Source organism: Vulpes lagopus, chromosome 5 (assembly GCF_018345385.1).
Source record: "Vulpes lagopus strain Blue_001 chromosome 5, ASM1834538v1, whole genome shotgun sequence".
NCBI lineage: Eukaryota > Metazoa > Chordata > Mammalia > Carnivora > Canidae > Vulpes > Vulpes lagopus.
This window is the reverse complement of record NC_054828.1, coordinates 74,475,315-74,499,328: the sequence shown is the minus strand read 5'-3', so window position 1 is coordinate 74,499,328 and position 24,014 is coordinate 74,475,315. Positions and strand designations below refer to the sequence as shown.

At 38.0% G+C, this 24,014-nt stretch overlaps 1 protein-coding gene across 6 annotated transcripts in view; it reads left to right on the top strand.

Moving 5' to 3' along the window:
- The window catches only part of RPRD2 (regulation of nuclear pre-mRNA domain containing 2), a 92,432-nt gene that overhangs the window by 35,561 nt on the left and 32,857 nt on the right, over positions 1-24,014 (top strand). For all 6 annotated transcript variants that reach the window (XM_041755110.1, XM_041755109.1, XM_041755114.1 and 3 more), the window contains exon 3: positions 23,355-23,455. In XM_041755110.1, the coding sequence (XP_041611044.1) occupies positions 23,355-23,455 (101 nt within the window). The remainder of the gene's footprint in view (positions 1-23,354; positions 23,456-24,014) is intronic.

Genomic DNA, 24,014 nt, shown 5'->3' with positions numbered 1-24,014 from the left:
CTGTATCTCTGCCTCTCTCTCTCTCTGTCTTTCATGATAGATAAATAAAATCCTGTTTTAAAACAAAACAAAACTGAATGATCCTTTTTCCTTCCTTTGGATTGTTAACTTGTGTTTATTTTGGTACTACATGAATGTACTAAAAGATTTACACGCATGTCAGAAGAACATAAAATAAGGGTACCCAGCTGGCTTAGTCAGTAGAGCATGTGACTCTTGATCTCAGGGTTGTGAGTTCAAGCCCCACATTGAGGGGAGATTACTTAAAAATAAAATCTTAAAAAAAAAGTACATAAAATAATAACAGTAACACTTAGCATTTATTGAACACTTGTAATTGACCAGATGTTATATAGAGTGCTTTGTCTGCTTTAAGTCATTGAATCTTGAGAGCAACTTTTTTTTTAAGATTTATTTATTTATTTATGATAGAGAGAGAGAGAGAGAGAGAGGTAGAGACACAGGCAGAGGGAGAAGCAGACTCCATGCCAGGAGCCCAATGTGGGACTCGATCCCGGGACTCCAGGATTGCGCCCTGGGCCAAAGGCAGGCACCAAACCGCTGAGCCACCCAGGGATCCCCATTGAGAACAACTTTTTAAAGTGGCTACTACTGTTGTCCCCATTTAAGGAGGAAGAAACTGCTTTAGAGAGATTCAGTAGCTTGCCTAAGTTCTCACAGCTGGCAGGGTTGGGGGGAGGGCAAGGAGGGAGCAGAATTCCCACCTAGGCCTGTCTAGGCCCCAAAGCCCATGTTCTTTGCCACTTAACCACAATCTGTGTTGTTTCTTTATATATATATATAAACCCAGTATAATATTAAGAAAAGCAGTATGCGATGGTTTCCACTTAAAGTTTCTGCTATAAATACCACTATAGTCCTTTTATAACTTAACTTAAGTTTCCTAGACTTAGATTTTGTGACCTAGTTCATGGGTTAATATAGGGTTGTCAGCTTTTACTTTACTAGGTAAAGATATTTTTTTTAAACAACTGCTTTGTTTTACTATAACTGATTTCCAGAAAAAGGTTGAGAAGGACATATTCTCAGAATAAAGATCAGTCCTTTAAAAAAAAAATGAATTTATTTATTTGAGAGGGAGGAGGGGCAGAGGGAGAACAACAAGCAGAGACTCTGCTGAGTATGGAGCCAGACACAGGGCTCCATCCTAGGACCCTGAGACAATGACCTGAACTGAAGGCAGATCCTCAGCCAACTGAGGTGTCCCCAGTGCTCAATGAGAGTACCTTCAGAAACCTGGAATAAACATAAGACTTGGCAGTGAAATAGAAAAAGCATTCTGAGACAAGGATGCCTTCTGACATCATTCATATTATGCTGGAAATCCCATTTTTTTCTTTTCTTTTTTTAAATTTTTTTAAGACTTTATTTATTCATAGAGACACAGAGAGAGAGAGAGAGGCAGAGGCAGAGACACAGGCAGAGGGAGAAGCGGGCTCCATGCAGGGAGCCCGACGTGGGACTCTATCCCAGGTCTCCAGGATCATGCCCCAGGATGCAGGCGGCACTAAACTGCTGCGCCACTGGGGCTGCCCCCCATTCGTTTCTAAATAAATAAACAAAAACTACATTTAAAAAGAGAGGTATGTTAAGGCTTTTATAAAGAAAGCTTTTAGATTTTACTAAAGGGAATTAAAGATTTGGATAAATGAAAAGATACATATGTAACCATTTTGAAGGAATATTTGGTATTGTTAAAAAATAGATTCCCAGTATGTAATTTATAAATTCATCGTAATCCCAGTCAAAATCTCAATAGGGTTTAATATGGAAGGATAAAATAGATAATTGTTATAAAGAGTAGTAAGGCTAGATTTCCCCTATCAGTTAGTATTATATACTTTAAAACTAATAGAAACAGAAGACTGTGTCAGTGAAACAATATAGTCTTGCTTATAAAGAAATTAGTTACACAGTATATGATAAATGAGATTGTAAAATACGAGCTTTAGTATTCCATAAACATCCCATCCCAAACACTACTACCCTCTTTAAATTTCTATTCACAGACTCTAGATTCATTTGTCTTGTGAATTCTCTCCCTAATTTAAGGCTATTGTTTTAATCCCTTTAATTCAGGAGGAGCAAATGACCAAAAGTTTCAGGCAGGTCACATAGATGAATGAGATGGGTTGAATGCGAAGAACCCTGCTGAAAGGAGCAGCTGCTACTCAGGCCTAGCCCGTGGCCATAAAGAAATAGGAATCCAGTGTTAACACGTACTGCCAAACCTTCCAAGGACTTTTTCACTTTTTATTTTATTTTATTCTCTTTATTTATTTGAGAGAAAGAGCACAGGAGCAGAGGGAGGGGCCCAGGGAGAGGGAGAAGCAGACCTCCCAATAAGCAGGGAGCCCAACACAGGACTTGATCTCAGGATCCTGAGATCATGACCTGAGCCAAAGGTAGACACTCAACTGACAGAACCATCCACGTGCCCCAGGAGTTTTTCACTTTTTAAGCTAGGTCAAAATCTGGAGTTTTATATGAAGTCTTTCAGTTGTTTTTTTTGTTTTGTTTTGTTTTTAAGATTTTATTTATTCATAAGAGACACAGAGAGAGAGGGAGAGGAAGGCAGAGGCACAAGCAGGCTCCCTGCAGGGAGCCTGATGTGGGACTCAATCCCAGGACTCCAGGATCACGCCCTGGGCCGAAGGCAGGTGCTAAACCACTGAGCCATCCAGGGATCCCTGTCTTTCAGTTTTTAAAATATGGGAAGCTGAATTACCTTTTTAAAAAAGTTATTGCTAGCCAAACAAAACATATCTGTTGACTCAGGCAACAGGCAGCCTGTTAGAGACTTCTGCATTAAGGCATTCATTTTATTTCTTTAATCGCTTTAAGGATTCCTTGGTTTCACCTGACTGAAAGTTGGTATGGAATGGACTCCTGCCTTATGTTAAGAGAGATGACCAAAGAGGGAAATTAGTGCTTTCAGATGGGTTAGAAACTTTTTTTTTTTTAGGAAACTTTTTCTTTCCAAATAATTATCTAATTATTCCAGCTCTTTTTAAATTAAATTTCAGTTTATTCTTCCCTCACTGGTCTGAAATTCCATAGAGTGAGAACCTGGAGATTTTGTTTTGGACATACTAGTCATTATTCTAGTGAAAATTGTATGTGAGCGGGCCGGACATAAGTGAAGGTAAACCAACCTGATGGTATTTGCTTTGCCATTTGTGTCCTAGAGATCCTAGTTAAAGACAAAAATACCATTCATCTGAACATGTACATCATGGAACAGAGCAGTAGAAAATTCATTTTGAAGCACAGGGAAAGAGTGTTTATGAATGTCAGAGTTGAGTTGGAAAACTATAGCCTATTCTCCCGCCACCAGTGATGTGCATGTGTGTGTGTGCATACACGTTATATGTAGATGAATCCCTATGAAAACTGAAGGTCCACTTGTATTACGCCAGGATCGTATGAAAGTGGGTTATATCTTTGATATGGGTGGAGCTTACCTAAGTCCTATTTCTATCCCAAGCTTTCATAAAAGGCAGTTGTTTTTTTTTTTTAATTTTTATTTATTTATGATAGTCACAGAGAGAGAAAGAGAGAGAGGCAGAGACATAGGCAGAGGGAGAAGCAGGCTCCATGCACCGGGAGCCCGATGTGGGATTCGATCCCGGGTCTCCAGGATCGCGCCCTGGGCCAAAGGCAGGCGCCAAACCGCTGCGCCATCCAGGGATCCCAAAGGCAGTTATTTTTGTTTTTTAAAATTCCCTTCTTTAATTGAACTGAAAAATGAATTTATACTAATTATTATTTAAAGTTTAATGATATCTTTTGACTCTCAGGGTGTAGAGAAAATTGCATATATGTCTGACCTTTGTTGGGAAAAGATGTCATAACAGATTTGGGAGAGGGATCCCTGGGTGGCGCAGCGGTTTGGCGCCTGCCTTTGGCCCAGGGCACGATCCTGGAGACCCGGGATCGAATCCCACATCAGGCTCCCGGTGCATGGAGCCTGCTTCTCCCTCTGCCTATGTCTCTGCCTCTCTCTCTCTCTCTGTATGACTATCATAAATAAATAATAAAAAAAAAAAATTAAAAAAAAAAGATTTGGGAGAAACCGTGAGCTTGGTACTTTGAAATAAAGCACCATAAGAAGGGCTTCTTATGACTTTACGGCTAGTTGGTTAGTGAAGAAAGTCTTGAAACCACTTGGGAGTTTGAATTTGGACAGTTTAATTTCTTTCTCTCTGTCTCTGTCTCTGTCTCTCTTTTTTTTTTTTTTTAAGATTTACCCATTCATTTTTAGAGCACACGTGCATGTGGGTGTGAGTGAGGAGAGGGGCAGAGGGAGAGAAAGAGAGAAAATCTCAAGGAGACTTTTCTGAGCAGGGAACCTGACTTGGGGCTTGATCTCAGGACCCCGAAATCATGACCTGAGCCAAAACCAAGAATCTGACACTTGGCTGACTGAGCCACCCCATTTTTCTAACTAAACTGACAGCTGCATTTTCTTTCTTTGTACACATTCTCTTGGAGATTTATCTGCTCACGGATTTAACTTTTACTCATGTACTAATAACTACTATATTTCTCTATCTAGATTTTGGGGATTTTGTTTTGTTTTCATTTTTAAAATTAGTATTATTATTTAAGATTTTATTTATTCATGAGAGACACACAGAGAGAGAGAGGCAGAGACACAGGCAGAGGGAGAAACAGGCTACATGCAGGGAGCCTGATGTGGGACTCGATCTCGGGACTCCAGGATCATGCCCTGAGCCAAAGGCAGACACTCAACCGCTGAGCCACCCAGGTGTCCCTTTGTTTTGATTTTAAATATTTTATTTTTACCTAGTCTCTACACCCAACATGGGCTCGAACTTAGAACCCTGAGATGAGGAGTCACCTGCCTCTACTAACTGAGCCAACCATGTGCCCACCCCCCTTGACCATGTCTTCAGTCTCTTTTTGTGAATTACTGCTTCATTATTATACGATGATATTCGGCTTAGAACATCTACAATAATATATCTTACATTCACATAAAGCCCTGTTCCCCAGTTTATGCGAAAATTGGTTATAAATGGGAAATTGTTATACAAGTGTTATATGAAACCTACGGTAACCAACTTTGCAGGTAAGCAAATTGAATTTTATTATTTCTTCTTACAAAATGAGAAAACTGAAGCCCAGAGCAATTAAGAAATTGCCCAAAGTAAAATACCATTTTAGTAAGAGAGGTGAAAGAACTAAGATTTTCCTGACTCTTAGTCTCCTGTTATTTCTGTTTTACAATATAGTCTGCCTAAACTTAATGTACAGTTTTGATCTTAAAATGGCCGCTAGGTAATTTTAAATTCTTGTCCCTTCATTTCTTAGTCACTTAGCAGAAGCTGATTCTTTGCCTATTTCTTCCTCTTTTTTTCTCTGTTTTTAAATTTCCCATTACCATTTCTATTATTAAGATAGCTTCTAACTACTTTCTCATAGTCTGATATCTTTTTCATTCACTTCAGGCTATGTACACATTGATGTTTAGAGATATGATGATTTAAGATTATAGGCTCTGGCACCACTGTACATGGGTTTGAGTCCCAGATTCTGCCACCTTCCAGGTATATAACTTTAGACAATTTAAATTAGCCTTTTTTTTTTTTTTTTTTAATCTGTATAAATCTGCCAATAGGGGCACCTGGGTGGCTCGATGATTGAGCCTTTGGCTCAGGTCATGATCTCAGCGTTCTGGGATTAAGTCCCTTATCAGGCTCCTGAGAGCCTGCTTCTCCCTCTGTCTATGTCTCTGCCTCTAAATAAATCAAATCTTAAAAAAAAATATCTGCCAATACAGTACCCACCTCACAGAGTTTAAGAACTACTAAATGAGTTAATACTACAAGATAAAATGAGTGCTTAGAACACCAACTGGCATATAATGAGTACTTAATAAATGTTAGCTGGTGCTGTGATAATGAGGTTGATTAATGACAATTACTCCTACAATTATTTTTTTTATATAAATTTTTTTTCAATTTTTATTTATTTATGATAGTCACAGAGAGAGAGAGAGAGAGGCAGAGACACAGGCAGAGGGAGAAGCAGGCTCCATGCACCGGCAGCCCGACGTGGGATTCGATCCCGGGTCTCCAGGATCGCGCCCTGGGCCAAAGGCAGGCGCTAAACCGCTGCGCCACCCAGGGATCCCACTCCTACAATTATTATTAACAAATTAATGTTACCAAATCACTGCTCTGATCATTCTTTTAAAAATATTTTTATATTACTATATAATTTAACAAATTCCTTTTCATGTTTGTTTCTTTTTTTAAAAAAGATTTTATTTATTTATTCATGAGAGAGAGAGAGGCAGAGACATAGGCCAAGAGAGAAGCAGGCTCCCCACAAAGAGCCCGATGTGGGACTCGATGCTGGGATCACACCCTGAGCCAAAGATGGACACTCAACCGCTGAGCCACCCCAGGCATCCCCCATGTTTGTTACTTTGTTTGACTGTCAAATCCAACTATATAAGATAAGTAGGGGCAAAGAATATTATTCTCATTTTACAGATAAGGATATTGATAATAAAGTAAATGACAAAAAGATACTTCAAGATAGGAAATTGAACATTTTAAAAAAATAAGAAAGAGTGAGATCATGTTAGTAGGGTTTTTTTACTGGGCAGTTCCGTTTTCCAAGCTCCTTGGGAAGGCACTTAAAACCCTTTACATTCAGTTGTCAACTTCATATCCTTGTCACCAGCTCTCCTATGTTCCAGTAATGACCATTGCTCAGCCAAACACTCGTACAATGTGTCTTAATACAAGTGCTTGGGAATTTTTCTTCTTGGAATATTTTTCCTTTCTTGAGAAGCAGTGAAACTTAGAAGAATCCAAGTTTTGGGATCAGGTTGCCTAGGTTCAAATTCTTGTTAGCCACATGTTAAACTGTTTAATTTTTTTGTGCTTTAGTTCTCTCACCTATAAATGAAAATGATAGTACAGTTTGTATCTTGGGACTGTTGTGAGGATTAAATAAGCTAATATATGGAAAGCACTTCTAAAAGTATCTGGATCACAAAAGTGCTCCAAAAATTAGTGAGCTCTAAGTATGTATCTCAAGAAGTTCACAAAAGAAGAACAAAATAAGACAAAGGAAGGAAGAAGATATAATAAGAGCAGAAGCTCATGAAATTAAAAAAAAAAAAAGCACACACACAATGAATAGTCAGATTTGTAAGAAAGCAGAATGGTAGTTGCCAGGGACTGGAAAGAGGGGAAGTGGGAGTTTAATACCTATTGTTAAATAGTTATAGAGTTTCAGTTTTGCAAGATGAAAAGAGGCCTGGAGATGGATGGTGGTGATGGTTGCCCAATATGAATATACTTAATACTACCAAGCTGTTTGCTTAAAAATGGTTAAGATAATAAATTTTGTATGTCTTTTACCACATTAAAAAGAAAAATGGGGAAAAACCATAACCACAACACTGAACAAACATACAATTGAAGGGTTCAACAAAGGAAAATGTTTTATTTTTTTTCTTTTTTGAGGAAATAATAAAATTGATAAACTTTAGATGAGTTTGACCAAGAAAAAGAAGGCATAAATAAACAGTATTAGAAATATAGAAGGTAGAAGTGATTACAGATGTTGCAGACTATGAAAGGATAATATAAACAGCTTTATTCCAATAAATTTGAAGATATAGACAGAATGGTAAAGTTCCTCGAAAATATAAGTAAAATGGCTCGAACTAGGGGTGCCTGGGTGGCTCAATCGGTTAAGCGCCTGCTTTCAGCTCAGGTCATGATCCCAGGGTCCTGGGATCAAGCCCCACATTGGGTTCCTTGCTCAGCAGGGAGCCTGCTTCTCTGCCCCTTCCCTGCTTGGGCTCTCTCTCTGTCAAATAAATAAGTAAAATAAAATAAAATAAAATAAAAAATAAATAAATAAAATATATTTTTTTAATGGCTCAAATTAAAAACTGCGGACCTTATAATCCTATAACCATTGAATAAACTCATTCAGTCATCAGAAATCTTCCCAAAAGAACACCCCCCTGGGGACGCCTGGGTGGCTCAGCAGTTAAGCATCTGCCTTTGGCTCAGGGCATGATCCTGGAGTTCCGGGATCAAATCCCACATCGGGCTCCCTGCATGGAACTTGCTTCTCCCTCTGCCTATGTTTCTGCCTCTTTCTCTCTCATGAATAAATAAATTAAAATCTTAAGAAAAAAAAAAAAAGAACATCCCCCTGTTTTGCAGTGGGTTTGCCACCAGAACACAAGTGTTGTGAAAGTCACTGCTAAAGCCAAACCAGAGCATAAAGGAAAAGATTTATATCGACATTGTCATTGGAAAATAAGTCCACCACTCACAGCCATTTGATCACAAATGTGATGGGATCAGAAAATTTGAGAAGGTGGCTGCCAAGGTGGGAATAGGCTCCTTCAAGTATGCCTGGGTTTTGGAAACCTGAATGTGAGCATGGTATCACTGTTGATATCTCCCTGTGGAAATTAAAAACCAGCAATTTATGTGACCCTTAGTGATGTCCTAGGACACAGACTTTATCAAGAACGTGATTACAGGTACATCTCAGGCCAGCTGTGCTATCCTGATTATTACTGCTGGTGTTTATTGAATTCAAAGAAGGTGACTCCAAGAATGGGCAGACTCATGAGCGTGCCCTTTTGGCTTCCTCACTGGATATGAAACAACTATTTCTTGGTATTAATAAAATAGATTCCATCAAGCCACACCACAGCTAGAAGATACACAAGGAAATCATTAAGGAAGTCAACACCTGCATTAAGAAAATTGGCTACCACTCTGATACAGTAGTATTTGTACCAGTTTCTGGTTGGAATAGTGACAGTATGCTGGAACCAAGTACTAATATGCTTTGGTTCAAGGGATAGAAAGTCACTGGGGAAGATGGCCATGCAGTGGAACCACACAACTTAAAGCTGTGGATTGTCTTCTCTCACAGCTTGTCCAACTAATAAGCCCTTTGTCTGCCACTCTAGGGTGACTACAAAATTGATGGTATTGATACTTTCCCAGTTGGCCAACTAGATACTAGTATTCTCAAACCCAGCATAATGGTCTTCTTGGTTCTGGTCAGTGTTACAGAAGTAAAATCTTTTGAAATGCACCATGGAGCTTTGAGTGAAGCTCTTGGGAACAGTGTGGGGTTCAGTGTCAAGGATGTGCCTGTCAGAGATGTTTTTCATGGCTCACATAGTTATTCCAAACCATCTGGTCCAAATCAGAGCTGGCTGTATTAGTGCCAGATTGTCACATAGCTTACATGCTTATAAGTTTGCTGAGCTGAAGGAGAAGATTGATTACCATCCTGGTAAGGAGCTGGAAGATGGACCCAAACTCTTGAAATTGTTGATACTATTTTTGGCAAGCCCAGTATGTTGAGAGCTTCTCTGGCTATCCTCTGAGATAGTCTTTGTTGTTGTTTTGCTGTTCGTGGTATGAGACCATTGCGGTGGGTGTTACCAAAGCAGTGGACAAGAAGGCTGCCAGAACTGGCAAGATCACCAGTCTGCTCTGTCTATAGAAAGCTCAGGAGGCTAAATGAATATTATCCCTAATATCTGCCCCTCTGTTATTTTTTTTTTAAGATTTTAATTTTTTTTAAGATTTTAATTATTTGAAAGAGGGAGAGAGCATGAACAGGAGAGGGGCCGACAGTGAGAGAGAAGCAGATTCCCCACCGAGCAGGGAGCCCAAGACAGGGGCCCAATCCCAGGATCCTGGGATCATGACCTGAGCCACCCTGGCACCCCACTGCCACCCTGTTCTTAATCAGTGGTAGAAAACCTTTCTCAAAACTGTTTGTCTTGGGATGCCTGAGTGGCTCAGCAGTTGAGCATCTGCCTTTGGCTCAACTGGATCGAGTCCCACGTTGGGCTCTCTGCATGGAGCCTGCTTTTCCCTCTGCCTGTGTCTCTGCCTCTCTCTCTCTCTCTCTCTCTCTCTCTCTCTCTCTCTCTGTGTCTCTCATGAATAAATAAAATCTTAAAAAAAACCTGTCTCAGCTGGCCATCAAGCTTAATAATAATTTAATACTTAATGCCTCTAAAAAATAAAGTCTAGGGACATCTGGGTGGCTCAGTGGTTGAACGTCTGCCTTTGGCTCGGGCCATGATCATTCCCACATCAGGCTCCTTGCATGGAGCCTGCTTTCTCCTCCCACTGCCCATGTCTCTGCCTCTTCTCTATGTATCTCATGAATAAATAAAATCTTTTAAAAAATAAAATAAAAATTTTAAAGTCTATTAAATTAAAAGTATCACTTATATGGTAATAAAAGCTAAAGGACAGGGCAAAAGAAAAAGTACTGATTAATGGTAACAGTAGATCATAAAACCTTCAGAATAAAGGGAGAATATTTTGTAGACAATTTGTTTTGTGTGTGGCAGTTTTAAGTTACTAGTTTTCAAAATCGGTACTTTTCAGTGGGAACAACCTGACCAAAAAAATCTGTCACAGAATTTTGAGACCCATTAAAACAGTTTAATGAGAAAAACAAAATCTTTAACCTAGATGCTTCACCAACAAGTTCACCAGATATTGAAGAAGTAATTCCAATCTTACATACACTTGTTCAGAGAAAAGAAAAAGATGTTCCTCAGCCTACCTTAATAAGACTAGCATAACCTTGATGCCAGAGTTTAACTAGGAAATATGAGGAAAGAAAATTATAAACTGATCTTATTACTGAACAAATTGAGTCTAGTGGAACATAGAGTATAGTACATCATAACTATGTGGGGTTTATCCCAGGAATGGAAGCATGGTTTAATATAGAAAATAAATTCATCATAATTCACTGTGCTTAAAAATAAAAAGAAAAATTGTATGACCTCAAAAGATACAGAAAAAGTAAATTAAAAGTCCATTCATATAAAAACCAGGAATAGAAAGGATTTTTTCTTTTTTTTTTTTTAATTTTATTTATTTATCCATGAAAGAGAGAGAGACAGAGACAGAAACACAGGCAGAGGGAGAAGCAGGCTCCATGCAGGGAGCCCAACATGGGACTCGATTCCGGGACTCCAGAATCACGCCTTGGGCTGAAGTCAGGCGCTAAACTGCTGAGCCACCCAGGGATCCCCAAAAGAGATTTTTCTAGCCTAGTAACATGTATCTTCCAAATATAAAAACCTATAGCAAACATGCTATCTATATAAGGAACAAAGCAAGGATAATGCCCAGTATCAACATTTCTGTTCAACTTTATAATGACATTCCTAGCCAGAATAGTAAGGCAAAAGGGAGAGAGGGAGGGAGCAAAGTGTATAAATGAAAGGATTAGGAAAGGAAAAAACGAAAATCGTCATTAACTGCAGATAATATGATGAGCAAGGTTGCTGAACACAAATCAATGATAATAATTATTTTAGCCATATACCAGAAACAAAGTAAGAAAATTTTTAAAAAAATCTTAATTCTTTATACTGGGGAGGTTGGGGGAGAGATACAGTTGATTCTTATTATTCACAATAATTATGTTCCATGAAGTTGCCTTGCCCAGTGAATCAGTGAATACTGAATCATTGTTCCTGGGGCTGATACAGAGTTAGGTTCCTGCAAACTCCCTGGTCACAATATTTTTATCAACTGATCAGTACATAACCTTATTTAATGTAGGTTTCTATATACAGCTATCTTATTTAATATATTTTTATTAACATTTTTGGCTCATTAACATTGAATTCATAGCTAACAGCACCATAATTCTCAAAGTTTATCTAATACATGTATGTTTTCTGTAGGGCACATCACAGCCTTCTTATGCTTAGAACTCTAGACAGAAGGGGCACCTGGGCACCTGGGTGGCTCAGTCAGTTAAGCATCTGCCTTTGACTCAGGTCATGATCCTGGGATCTTGGGATTGAACCCTGCTGAGCAGGAAGCTTGCCTCTCCCTCTCCCTCTCCCCCTCCCCCTCCCCTGTTTGTGCTAGCTTCTGTGCTCTCTTTTCTCTCTGTCAAATAAATAAAACCTTTTTTTTTTTTTTTTTTAAGGAACTTTTGACAGAAGAACTTTACTATGCTTGGGGCAATTTTTTTTTTAATTTTTTTTATTGGAGTTCAATTTGCCAACATATAACATAACACCCAGTGTTCATCCCGCCAAGTGCCCCCCTCAGTGCCCATCACCCAGTCACCCCAACCCCCTACCCACTTCCCCTTCCACTACCCCTTGTTCATTTCCCAGAGTTAGGTGTCTCTCATGTTTTCTCACCCTCACTAGTATTTTCACTCATTTTCTCTCCTTTCCCTTTATTCCCTTTCACTAATTTTTATATTCTCTTGGGGCAATTTTAAACAGCAAAATCATCTATCTTTAAAAATTTTTAAGATAAAATCTTTTTTTAAGATTTTATTGGGCAGCCCAGGTGGCTCAGCAGTTTGGCGCTGCCTTTGGCCCAGGGCATGATCCTGGGGTCCCCGGATTGAGTTCTGTGTCAGGCTCCCTGCATGGACCCTGTTTCTCCCTCTGCCTGTGTCTCTGCCTCTCTCTCTCTCTCTGTCTGTCTCTCATGAATAAATAAAATCTATATAAAAAAAAGAGAGAGAGGGAAATGACACCCCAGTAATTTAAGCAAGGACATTTTATTTTATTTTAAGATTTTATTTATTCATGAGAGAGACACACAGAGAGAGGCAGAGACACAGGCAGAGGGAGAAGCAGGCTCCATGCAGGGAGCCCGACACAGGACTCAATCTGGGGACCCCAGGATCATCCCCTGGGACGAAGGCAGGCTCTAAACCCCTGAGCCACCCAGGCGTCCCAAGCAAGGAAATTTTAATATAGAGAGTTGTTAAGTAGGTAAAATGTAAATTACTACTAGAAGGAATAAGAGAACTCTAAAGTGTAATGGGATAGTATGTGCTGAAAGCAGCTGCTACTTTTGGACCTGAGGGGAAAGTAAAGAAAGGGTCCTCTGCTCCCAACTGAGATTCAGACCTGAGGAAAGGGTGGATTTCTGCAAGAATATGCTACCTGCCATTGTAGCAGCAGAGACTGGCTGGGGAGCCCTCATCACTGACTGCAAGAACAACAACACTGCACTGTGCTCAGATCCAGCCAGGATGCCTATATGCTGATCCATTTGAGAACAGAACACCAAAAAGAATCCCAACCACTTCTTTCAGCCTGTCAGTGTGGCTCCAGGGACCTCTATTGGCAGAGATTAACACTGAACCAAGGGGAAATAGAGTTTGCAGTCTGGCTCATCTATCACAAAGAAGGGTGGGTTTAGAACTGAGAGGCAATATATTAATAACTGGCACATACAGCTGCCAGATAGGGCATACATTTTAAAGTCTACCAATACCAACATTAGCAAGACTGTGGCACAGTGGAAGCTCTCGTATACTGTTAGTTTAAGATATGATTGGTATAAAACCCGTCTCCTTTTTGAAAAATTTGTTATTTATGCACTGTGATCTTAGTATTTTACCTAGAGGCTTTTGCTCCTGAGAAACTTGCATTCATACAGCAAGATCACTGGTAGAGAATTCATAGCAACATTGTGGTAATAAGAATTTGGAAACAATCCAAATGTTTTTCTGCATTAAAATCAATGTGTTGGGAAACCTGGGTGGCTCAGTGGCTCAGTAGCTGAGCATCAGCTCAGGGCATGATCCCAGTCCGGGGATCAAGTTCTGTATTGGTCTCTCTGAAAGGAGCCTGCTTCTCCCTCTATGTCTCTGCCTCTCTCTGTGTCCCTCATGAATAAATAAAATCTTTAAGAAAATCAATGTGTTGTGGCATATTGGAATAATCAGACAGCAAAGAATATTAATGAATTTCAGTTATATGCAACAACATAGATAAATCTCAAATTATTAATTTGAAGTATAAAGGAATACATATATGGTATGGCATGACATATGTGATATTTATTCATGAGAGACACACAGAGGCAGAGACACACAGGCAGAGGGAGAAGCAGGCTCCATGCAGGAAGCCCGATGTGAGACTCAATCCCAGGACTCCAGAATCACATCCTGAACCAAAGGCAGACACTCAACTCCTGAGCCACCCAGGCTGTCCCTAAACATGATTTTTTTTTTACAGCCTAAACATGAATTTTAAATTGCAATATTGAGTAAATAGAATAAGTTGATTCCTTTTAAAAATTGGATTGGCAACCTATAAGTATAAATTATACAATAACCCATAGAGCAGTACAGTATTCCTACTTAGGTGATAAACTCTGTGAGATTTTACTCACTCCATCCCTCCTTGAGATTCAGTATCAAGAAATTTTCCCTTCCTGACTTCTTTGTTTCAGTCTAGATTAAGGAATTTCTTTTTAAGATTTTATGTATTTATTCATGAGAGACACAGAGAGAAAGAGAGGTAGAGACACAGGCAGAGGCAGAAGCAGAGGGAGAAGCAGGCTCCATGCAGGGAGCCCGACATGGAACTCTATCCCGGGTCTCCAGGATCACGCCCTGGGCTGAAGGCAGCACTAAACTGCTGAGCCACCTGGGCTGCCCTAGATTAAGGAATTTGTATTCTTTGCTACCATTATACCTTGTCTCTTCTATTCTGGCACCTAACATATTACATTATAATTGATACAAGTGCTTTTTATCACCAGTTTATGCTCCTCTGACTTTGAGGTTCTGCTCATAGAAGTGCCAGGCACTTCCTAGGTGATTGGTAAATGCCTGTAAAATGGATGACTGATGATGATTGGTTGGGATGGAGATATTGTGGAGTGCTGAAAAGCCTTGTGTCTTTAACTACAGGCCCCCCAGTTATTCCTAGAATGTAGTCTATAAATATCTTAGTCTATGAGAAAGAAATTTTTAAATTTTATTTTGTAATAATTCAAAAGTAATTATAAGCATATTTAGTATCATCTGTATGATTATCTTACAGAACAGTTCTGCAACTCCTTTTCAGTGGCTGTATTAATGTATTTGTGATTGCATTTTTTCTTTGTTTTTTGGGGGTTTTGTTATGATTGCATTGTGGCATGAGGCAGTATTTTATCAGAAGCTAATGAGAACAGATATACATAATTGTTTGCATCAAGTGAAAACATTAATGATTTCACTGTACACTATGGAAAATATTTCCAGTAGTTCAGATGGTGAAATAATTGAATAGTAAGGGTTGGTAAATTAAAAGCAATGTATACATTGTCTTGCTCGCATTGTAATTTGTAATTTGTTTCAACAAAGTCAGTCCCTTTAATGTCAGTAGGAATGGTATTTGCTTTATATTTAATTTGTAAATTCTAGTTTGTAGTTGTTGAAGAACTATAGAATGTAATCAGTGGGATCCTATTAGGGTAAAAAGATATATGGAGATTTTACAATCATCTTCATAGGAAATCCCAGAGAATTCAGACTAAAAAGGATTTAGCGGAGTTGTGGGGTACAAATCAACGTCTAGGAATTAAGAGCATTTCCATGCACCAGAAATAATCAAAAAATATAATAAAAGAACAGATATTATTAACAGTAACAACAAAAGCAAAGTAAAGTGTCTAGAATAAAAGCATGTTAAGACTTGTCTGGAAAAAAAAAAAAAAAAGACTTGTCTGGAAAAAAAAAGACCTGTCTGGAAAAAATTACAAACTGTTACAAAAAGGTAATAACTAGCATGTAAACATAGTGGACTTTAATAAAAATCCCAACAAGACATTTTGAGAAACTTGTTATACTGATTCTAAAATTCATATAGAAGAGGCACCTGGGTGGCCCAGTTGGTTAAGCATCTGCCTTTGGCTCAGGTCATGAACCCAGGGTCCCAAGATTGAGCCCCACATTGGGCTCCCTACTCAGTGGGGCATCTGCTTCTCCCTCTCCCTGCCTCTGCCCATTCTGTTTCTCTCAAATAAATAAATAAATAAAAATATTTTTTTAAAAATTCATATAAAAGAGTGTCTAGGAGTAGCCAGGTAGCCAAGTCTATTTGATAAACAGTAAGTAGAACCTAACCTATGAACATGAAGATTTATTATTTGGCTATAATAATTATAAAAGAATTTGGTATCAGTATAAGGTAGATTTAAGAAACAGAGAAAGCCCAGAAATGGACCCATACATATATGGGAGAAGTTGCATTACAAATCACTGGGGGAAAAGATGAACTGGGACAGATGTCTGGGACATATGCTTTCCGTCCAGAAAAAACACAATTTATTGTTAAATGTTTTTCAATACCATACACACAAATATATTCCAAATAAATTACTTAGTGTATAAAACGAAACTTTTTAAATGTTAGAAACAAATGTTTTTATGACTATGAGGGTTAAAAACTCTTTTAAAGGGCACCTTGGTGGCTCAGTCAGTTGAACATCTGACTCTTGATTTCAGCTCAGATCATGATCTCAGGGTTGTGAGATTGAGCCCCTTAAGATTCTCTCTCCTCTCCATCTGCCCCTCCCTGCATTCCCTCTCTTAAAAAAAAAAAAAAATCTTAGAGAGACACAAAGAACAGTACAATAAAGAAAATACTTACAAATTTAATGACATAAAAATTAGACTTCTGCATTATAGAAAACACCATAAAATAAAGACAGGTAACACGCTAGGGAAGATATTTGTTATAGGCAAATAAAAAAGAAAAGTTGTATAAATAGGAACTATTAAGGAGACACAGAATAGCAAGTTTTTACAGAAAAAGATCTATCCAATTTCTGAGCTCCAAGGTTTTTTATTAAATGTTGATTATTTCCTTAAGTTGCCCTATTATTTAGTCTTCCATTTATTTTTTTATTTTTTTAGTCTTCCATTTAGTTAGCAGGTATTTACTAAGAACCTATAAGACTTAGCACATGACTTTATAAGAATCCCAGAATAAGATCTTAATAAATAAGGGAGCCTGTTTCTCCCTCTGCCTGTGTCTCTGCCTCTCTCTATGTCTATGAATAAATAAATAAATAATCTTTAAAATAAAAAATCTTTTAAAAAAAAAAGAATTTTAGAGCTAACAAATTATCTAATAAAATCATTTTTACAGTTGAAGAAACCTAGGGGCACCTGGCAGGCTCAATTGGTAGAACACATGACTTTTGACCACGGTGTTGAGTTCAAGCCCCATGTTGGTTGTAGAGATTACATTTTTAAAAAAATTTTTTTTTAAGATTTTATTTATTCATGAGAGACAGAGAGAGAGGCAGAGACATAGGCAGAGGGAGAAGCAGGCACCATGCAGGGAGCCCAACATGGGACTCGATACCAGGACTCCAGGATCACACCCTGGGCCAAAGGCAGGTCCTAAACCACTGAGCCACCAAGGGATCCCTCCCCTACATTAAAAAATCTTAAAACAACCTCATAAAAATAAATAAGGAAACATAGCCCCCAAAAGACTACTTACTAAAACAGAACTAAAATCTCTAGTTTCTCCATCTGGTGCTACTTTTACTATATTATACCCTAGTCTTACTTGTATATTTTCTAGCAGTTGCTCTTTTTTCCAGCATATTTTACTTAAGGACACAGAGAATAGTTTGGTTTGACAGTAACAAAATCCAGCTGCTATTTATTCAGTTACTATTTATTATTTTTAAGATTTTATTTATTTAACAGAGAACACAAGCTGGGGAAGCAACAGGCAGAGGGAGGAGAAGCAGGCACGCTGGAGCCTGATGCAAGGGCTGATTCCAGGACCCTGAGATCGTGACCTAAGGCAAAGGCAGACGCTTAACTGTCTGAACCATTCAGGCGCCCCAGTTACATTCTTGACAAAATAATAAGCTGCACTAGCAACAGTGGACATACTAGAATGACATTAACCAGAGACACCCGGGTGGTTCAGTGGTTGAGTCTCTGCCTTCGACTTAGGGCATGATCCCAGAGTCCCGGGATCGAGTCTCACATCAGGCTCCCTGCATGGAGCCTGCTTCTCCCTCTGCCTATATCTCTGCCTCTTTCTTTCTGTGTCTCTCATGAATAAATAAAATCTTAAAAAAAAAAAAAAGAATGACATTAACCAATATGCCTATGTCAGTAGTACCATGTGGTACTACTGTGGTCTGGCAGTTAGATTAAGACTCTGGAAAAAACGGTTTCCTCAGAGTCATAAGAACCCCCTGGCTTCTGATAAAATTTTCTCACAAGGACTGCATCACCTACTTAGATCACCTGGAATTCCACCAGATCAAACAAATATGTGCTTACAATAAAAAAATCACCAAACACATTTGGGAAACAAAACACCATAAAGAAGAATCAGCAGACTTAGCTCATCTGCCCCCACCCCTATGAGATTCAGAAATTAGCATTATCAGAATATATAAAACAACTCTATAAGAAATTTTAAAGAATGATTAATAGAGGGGTACTGGGTGGTTCAGTTGGTTAAGTGTCTGGCTCTTGATTTTGGTTCAGGTCATGATATTGAGGTGGTGGGATTGAGTCACACATCAAGCTCTGTGTTCAGCACAGAGTCTGCTTATCCCTTTCTCCCTCTGCGTCTCTCTCTCTCTCTCTCTCTCTCTCTCTCTCTCTCAAATAAATGAATAAAATATTTTTAAAAAAAAAAGGAAAAAAGAGAAAAGGGCACTGGGGTGGTTCACTGGTTGAGTGCCTTTGGCTCAGGTCGTGATCCCAGAGTCGGGGGATCAAGTCCCACATCAGGCTCCCCACAGGGTGCCCCTTTATCCCTCTACCTATGTCTCTGCCTCTCTCTCTCTCTTATGAATAAATAAAATCTTTTAAAGAGATTAATAGAATAAAATGAACAATGGATGTTTGGACAGATTTGAAAAAGAACCAACAAGAATTCTAGAAAGAGGGGATCCCTGGGTGGCTCGGCAGTTTGGCGCCTGCCTTCAGCCCAGGGCATGATCCTGGAGTCCTGGGATTGAGTCCCGCATTGGGCTCCCTGCATGGAGCCTACTTCTCCCTCTGCCTATGTCTCTGCCTCTCTCTCTCTCTCTATGTCTCTCATGAATAAATAAATAAAATCTTAAAAAAAAAATTCTAGAAAGAAAGAAAAAAGATTAAGCTAGAAATTAGTTCTGAAGAAATTAGAATGCAGCAATTAGGAAGAAGGAAGTGAAAAAAAGATTGGAATGAGAGGCCTAATTAACATCAAATTAGCTTCCAGGAGGAGAGAACCTTTGAGGTTGTCTGAGGAGGTAATAGCTGATGACTCTGAAGGTAATGAAAAACATGAATCTGCAGTTACAGCAACCACAACATGTACTAAGCAGGATAATTTAAAAAGAAATTCACACCTAGTCATTGTAATGAAATTACAAAACCAAACCAAACCAAAAAATAACAAGTGTTAGGATGAGGGGAAAGTTCTGTTTCTGAAAGGCATATAAAATGGTAGCACAGCTGTGGAATACAACTTGATGGTTCCTCAAAAACATTAAATGTAGAATTCCTGTATGATCTAGCAGTTCTGCTTCTGGGTATGTACCCCCAGAAATGAAAGCAGGGACTCAAACAAATATTTGTACACCAGTGTTCAGAACAACATTATTCACAATAGCCAAAAGGTAGAAGCAAACCAAGTACCAATTTTTAGAGCAGTGGATATGTAAAATGTACTATATACATAAAATAGAATATCATCTAAACGTAAAAAGGAAAGAATTCTGGCATATGCTACAACATGGACGAACCTTGAAGCATTATGTAAGTGAAATAAGCCAGTCGCAAAAAGGTAAGTATTGTATGATTCTGCTTAAACTACAGTAGTGAAATTTACAGAAAGTATAGTGGTTGCAGGGGAATGGGGGAGGTGATGTTCAGTGGGTATAGAGTTTGAGTTTTGCAAGGTAGAGAGAATTGTGGAGAGTCCTTATACAACACTGTGAATGTTGTATGTGAATGAATATATCCATAGAGATAGAAAGCAGATGAAAAGTTGTCAGGAGCTGGAGGGAGGTGGTAGTGGCAAGTTAATTGTTTAATGGGTACAGAGTTTCTGTATAGGATAATGAAAATTTTTGGAAATAGATGGTGGTGGTTGTACAACATTGTGAATATAATGAATACCCCTGAGTTGTACTTTTAAGAAATGGTTAAAAAAAAGTGGTTAAAATGGCAAGTTTTATTTTATCACAATAAAAAATAAAAAGTAATGCCAAAGAGAAAAGACAGAAAGACAAATCACATACATACACAAGCCTGCAATTAGATTGACAGCACACTTTTCAACAATTGCAATTGTTGAAACAACTGCAATTGTGGAAGCCAGATGACAGTTATGAAAAGTATTCCATAGCATTTCTAGAAAATAGCTGTCAATATAGATTTGCATACAAAACAAAACCTTTCAAGAACCATTCAAATCATATAAAAATATTTTCAGAGAAACCTAAGCTGAGATAATTCACCATCAACAGACTTCTGAATCAGTTTTAGTCTGAGAAGTTAGCAATAGGAGGGTTGGTGAGTCAAACTGGCAGTAAAATAAAACATCTAGGAATAGCCTTAACAGGAATTATGTTGAAACCTACATGAATAAATTATATTTGGGAATGTTGAATATAAATTCATAAATATTAGTGTTTTGCTGCAGTGAAGGATAATGTGTTGATATGTTATATCATTGTTAATAGATAATACTTTCTCCAAATTAATATATCAGCCTAATATAATCCAAATTAAAAATACCAAAATTTCCTCTTTGTAACTTTTATTCTAAATTTACTCTAGAAAAATAAGCAAATGAGAATATGAGAAATGTTTTGAAATGCAATTGGAATGAGGGAAGATAAGCTACAGTTTTGAAGATAATACAGTAACAGTTGACCCATGGAAAATATGGGTTTGAACTGCTCAGATCTACTTATACATTGATTTCTTTTATTAGTTGGCACAGTACTGTAAATGTATTTTCATTATTGTAATAACATTTTTTTCAGTTTAATAAGAATGCAATATATAATGTACAAAAACACGTGAACTGTTTATGTTATTGGTAAGTCAACAGTAGGCTATTAGTAGTGAAGTTTTGGGGGAGTCAAAAGTTATGTGTGGGGATCCCTGGGTGGCGCAGCGGTTTGTTGCCTGCCTTTGGCCCAGGGCGCGATCCTGGAGACCCGGGATCGAATCCCACATTGGGCTCCCGGTGCATGGAGCCTGCTTCTCCCTCTGCCTGTGTCTCTGCCTCTCTCTCTCTCTCTCTATCATAAATTAAAAAAAAAAAAAAAAAGTTATGTGTGGATTTTCAGTTATGGGGGATTGGAGTCAGTGCCCCTAGCCACCCCCCCTACATTGTTCAAGATCAACTGTATAATTTAAAAATGGATTAATAGAACAGAATTCACAGCCTAGAAAAAGATTAATATTGAATATATGCTAGAGGAAGCAGTAAACCAATGAGGGAAAGAGAAGTTATGATATTGGAACTATTAATAGGAAATCTGTTTATAGATTAGAGTTTGGCTTTTACATTCTGTATCAACTAGATTTCATTATTTTATTAAAAGAAACATTTTTCTTTCTTTCTTCATGAGACTCATGGAGAGAGGCAGAGACACAGGCAGAGGAAGAGGCAGGCTCCCTATAGGGAGCCTGATGCAGGACTCGATCTCATGACTTTGGGATCTCTACCTGAGCCAAAGGCAGTCGCTCAACCACTGAGCCATCCACTTGTCCCTGTACCCAGTAGATTGTAAATGAATTACACAACTTAATTTTTTTTTAATGTTAATCATTAAAAGAAAAGTAAAAGAAAATAAGTTATACTTTTTAAAGTTTCTGGTAGGCTTCCTATACTTAAAACGTGGCACTAGAGAGCACTTTTTATTTTAACAAGGATACATTTTAAAATTATATGATTTAAAATGTAACTTAAAAATTAAAGTGCAAAGTGGAGAAAAGATACTTGCGATGTTGGCAACATAATATTTTATGTATAAAACTTGTTTAATCCTCAGATAAACACTAACATGCTAGTGAGTAGATAGGCACAGTTTGTAAGAGAAAGTACTGCCTTATTCCATTGATCAGGCTTATTGTTACTAAAGGTGGGATATCAAGAGATCGTGTATATCCTAATGGGATGCAGTATGAACGATATAGTATCATTAATATTTGCTCCCCCAAATTTGAAAATCCAGCTGATTTTCAGAGGAAAATTCAGGCATTAGTGGAATAAGCTCAATGACTCAAGAGAAGCAAATAAGTAAAGCTGGAGAATGTGGAATGTTGTGCTGGACTGTAACATCAATGAATGTCATGGGAAAAATACTGAGAACAGTTTAATCTAATTGCTCTAGATTAAAAGAGATTGAAGAGACATTACCAAATGCAATGTGTTGACCTTCTTTGGATCCTGATTCAAACAAACCAGCAGTGGGACGGGTTAGCTCCCATCCAACTGGCTCAGCTCAGCAGTTGAGCATCTGCCTTTGGCTCAGGCTCACAGTGGTGTGATCCCAGGGTCTGGGATCGAGTTCCACACTGGGCTCCCCGCATGGAGCCTTCTTCTCCCTCTGCCTGTGCCTCTGTCTCTCTCTCTCTCTCTGTGTCTCTCATGAATAAATAAAATCTTTAAAAAAAAAAAAACTGTAAATTGACAGTTTTGAAGCATTTAAGAAAGTTTTAATGTTCAATTAAAAATATTAATAGAATATGTCAATTGTACTCCAGTTTTGAAAAATTAAAATCCTAGGATCAGTCCCGGCATCATGCTCCCAGCTCAGCAGGGAATCTGCTTCTCTGTCTCCCTCTGTTCCTCCCCTCTGCTTGTGCTCTCTCTTGAGCATTCTCTCTCTTTCAAATAAATGAGTAAAATATTTAAAAGTTTTTTTCATTTTACTAAATTCACCTTCCCTTTTGGGATCCCAGTTGTATCAATGAGCTCATTGACTAACCCTCATAACTTCATATACATCAGAAAGCTTGGTGTGCTGTCATAGCCTCATGTATGTCATTGATAAAGAGGATTAAATAAGAATGTTTAAGATTTTATTTGTATTATTTGAGAGAGAGCATGCACACAAGCGTGGGAGGAGCAGAGGGAGAAAATCCCAGGTTGACTCCATGCTAATCCCAACTCAGTGCTTGATTTCACAACCCCGAGATTATGGCCAGAGCGAAAACCAAGAGGGTGATGCTGATCTGACTGTGCCACCCGGCACCCCAGAATATTTAAGATTCTAAAGTGTTAACTATACTTCAATTAAAAATAATAATAAAGTGTGTCAACTATACTTCAATTTAAAAACTTTTAAATTAAAAAGTTTTTTAAAAGAGTGTTTAAGATTTTAGTCCTGCTAGGCACTAGGAAAAAAGTCTTAAACATCAGAAGACATTTGGAAAATAATTTTGTTGACCACTTTATTTTCTGAATTCTAGTTTGAGACACAAATTAACATTTTTATATTGTCTTTGTCACTTTTTCTCCTCAGGGATCCATCTGTCTCTAAATCTATAGAACGAATCTTCAAAATCTGGGAAGATAGAAATGTGTACCCAGAAGAAATGATTATGGCATTGAGAGAAGCTTTGAGTAAGTGTATTTTCTCTTCTAAAAGAAAAAATTGAGTCTTGAGTCTTTATATATATTTTTATAGGTCTGGTCCTGTTGCTTAATAATGAAAAATATAATTCTGGATTGGGTCCTATTTATTTAAAATTAAGTACTTATGAAATCTGTTTGAATTAAAATTTAATTAGAATTAGTTTGCGGAGGATTGGATTTTGTTCATATTAACTAGAGAAAGTCAAGCATATTAAAGAACGGTGGCTATCTGATTATTTTTCTGCATTTGTTTTACTTTGAGTGTTTTAAACTACTCATTTTTGTGTGTGTTTAATAATTACTGCCCTGTCCTATTACTGTTGGAGAATTTTTTAATGGGGTTTCTGTTTCCACTAAGTTATTTAATATTAAGCATATATTGACATTCTTTATCTCTTGGTTTAGATTTCCAGTAAGTTGTGTACTTGTTTTTAAAAAGTTATTTATTTCCTATGTATTAGATGCATGTAGTTGAGCCATTAAATATAAGTTGGTGATATCATGACTCTTATTTGACTAGAAATTTGCTTTTAAAAATAGCATCTTC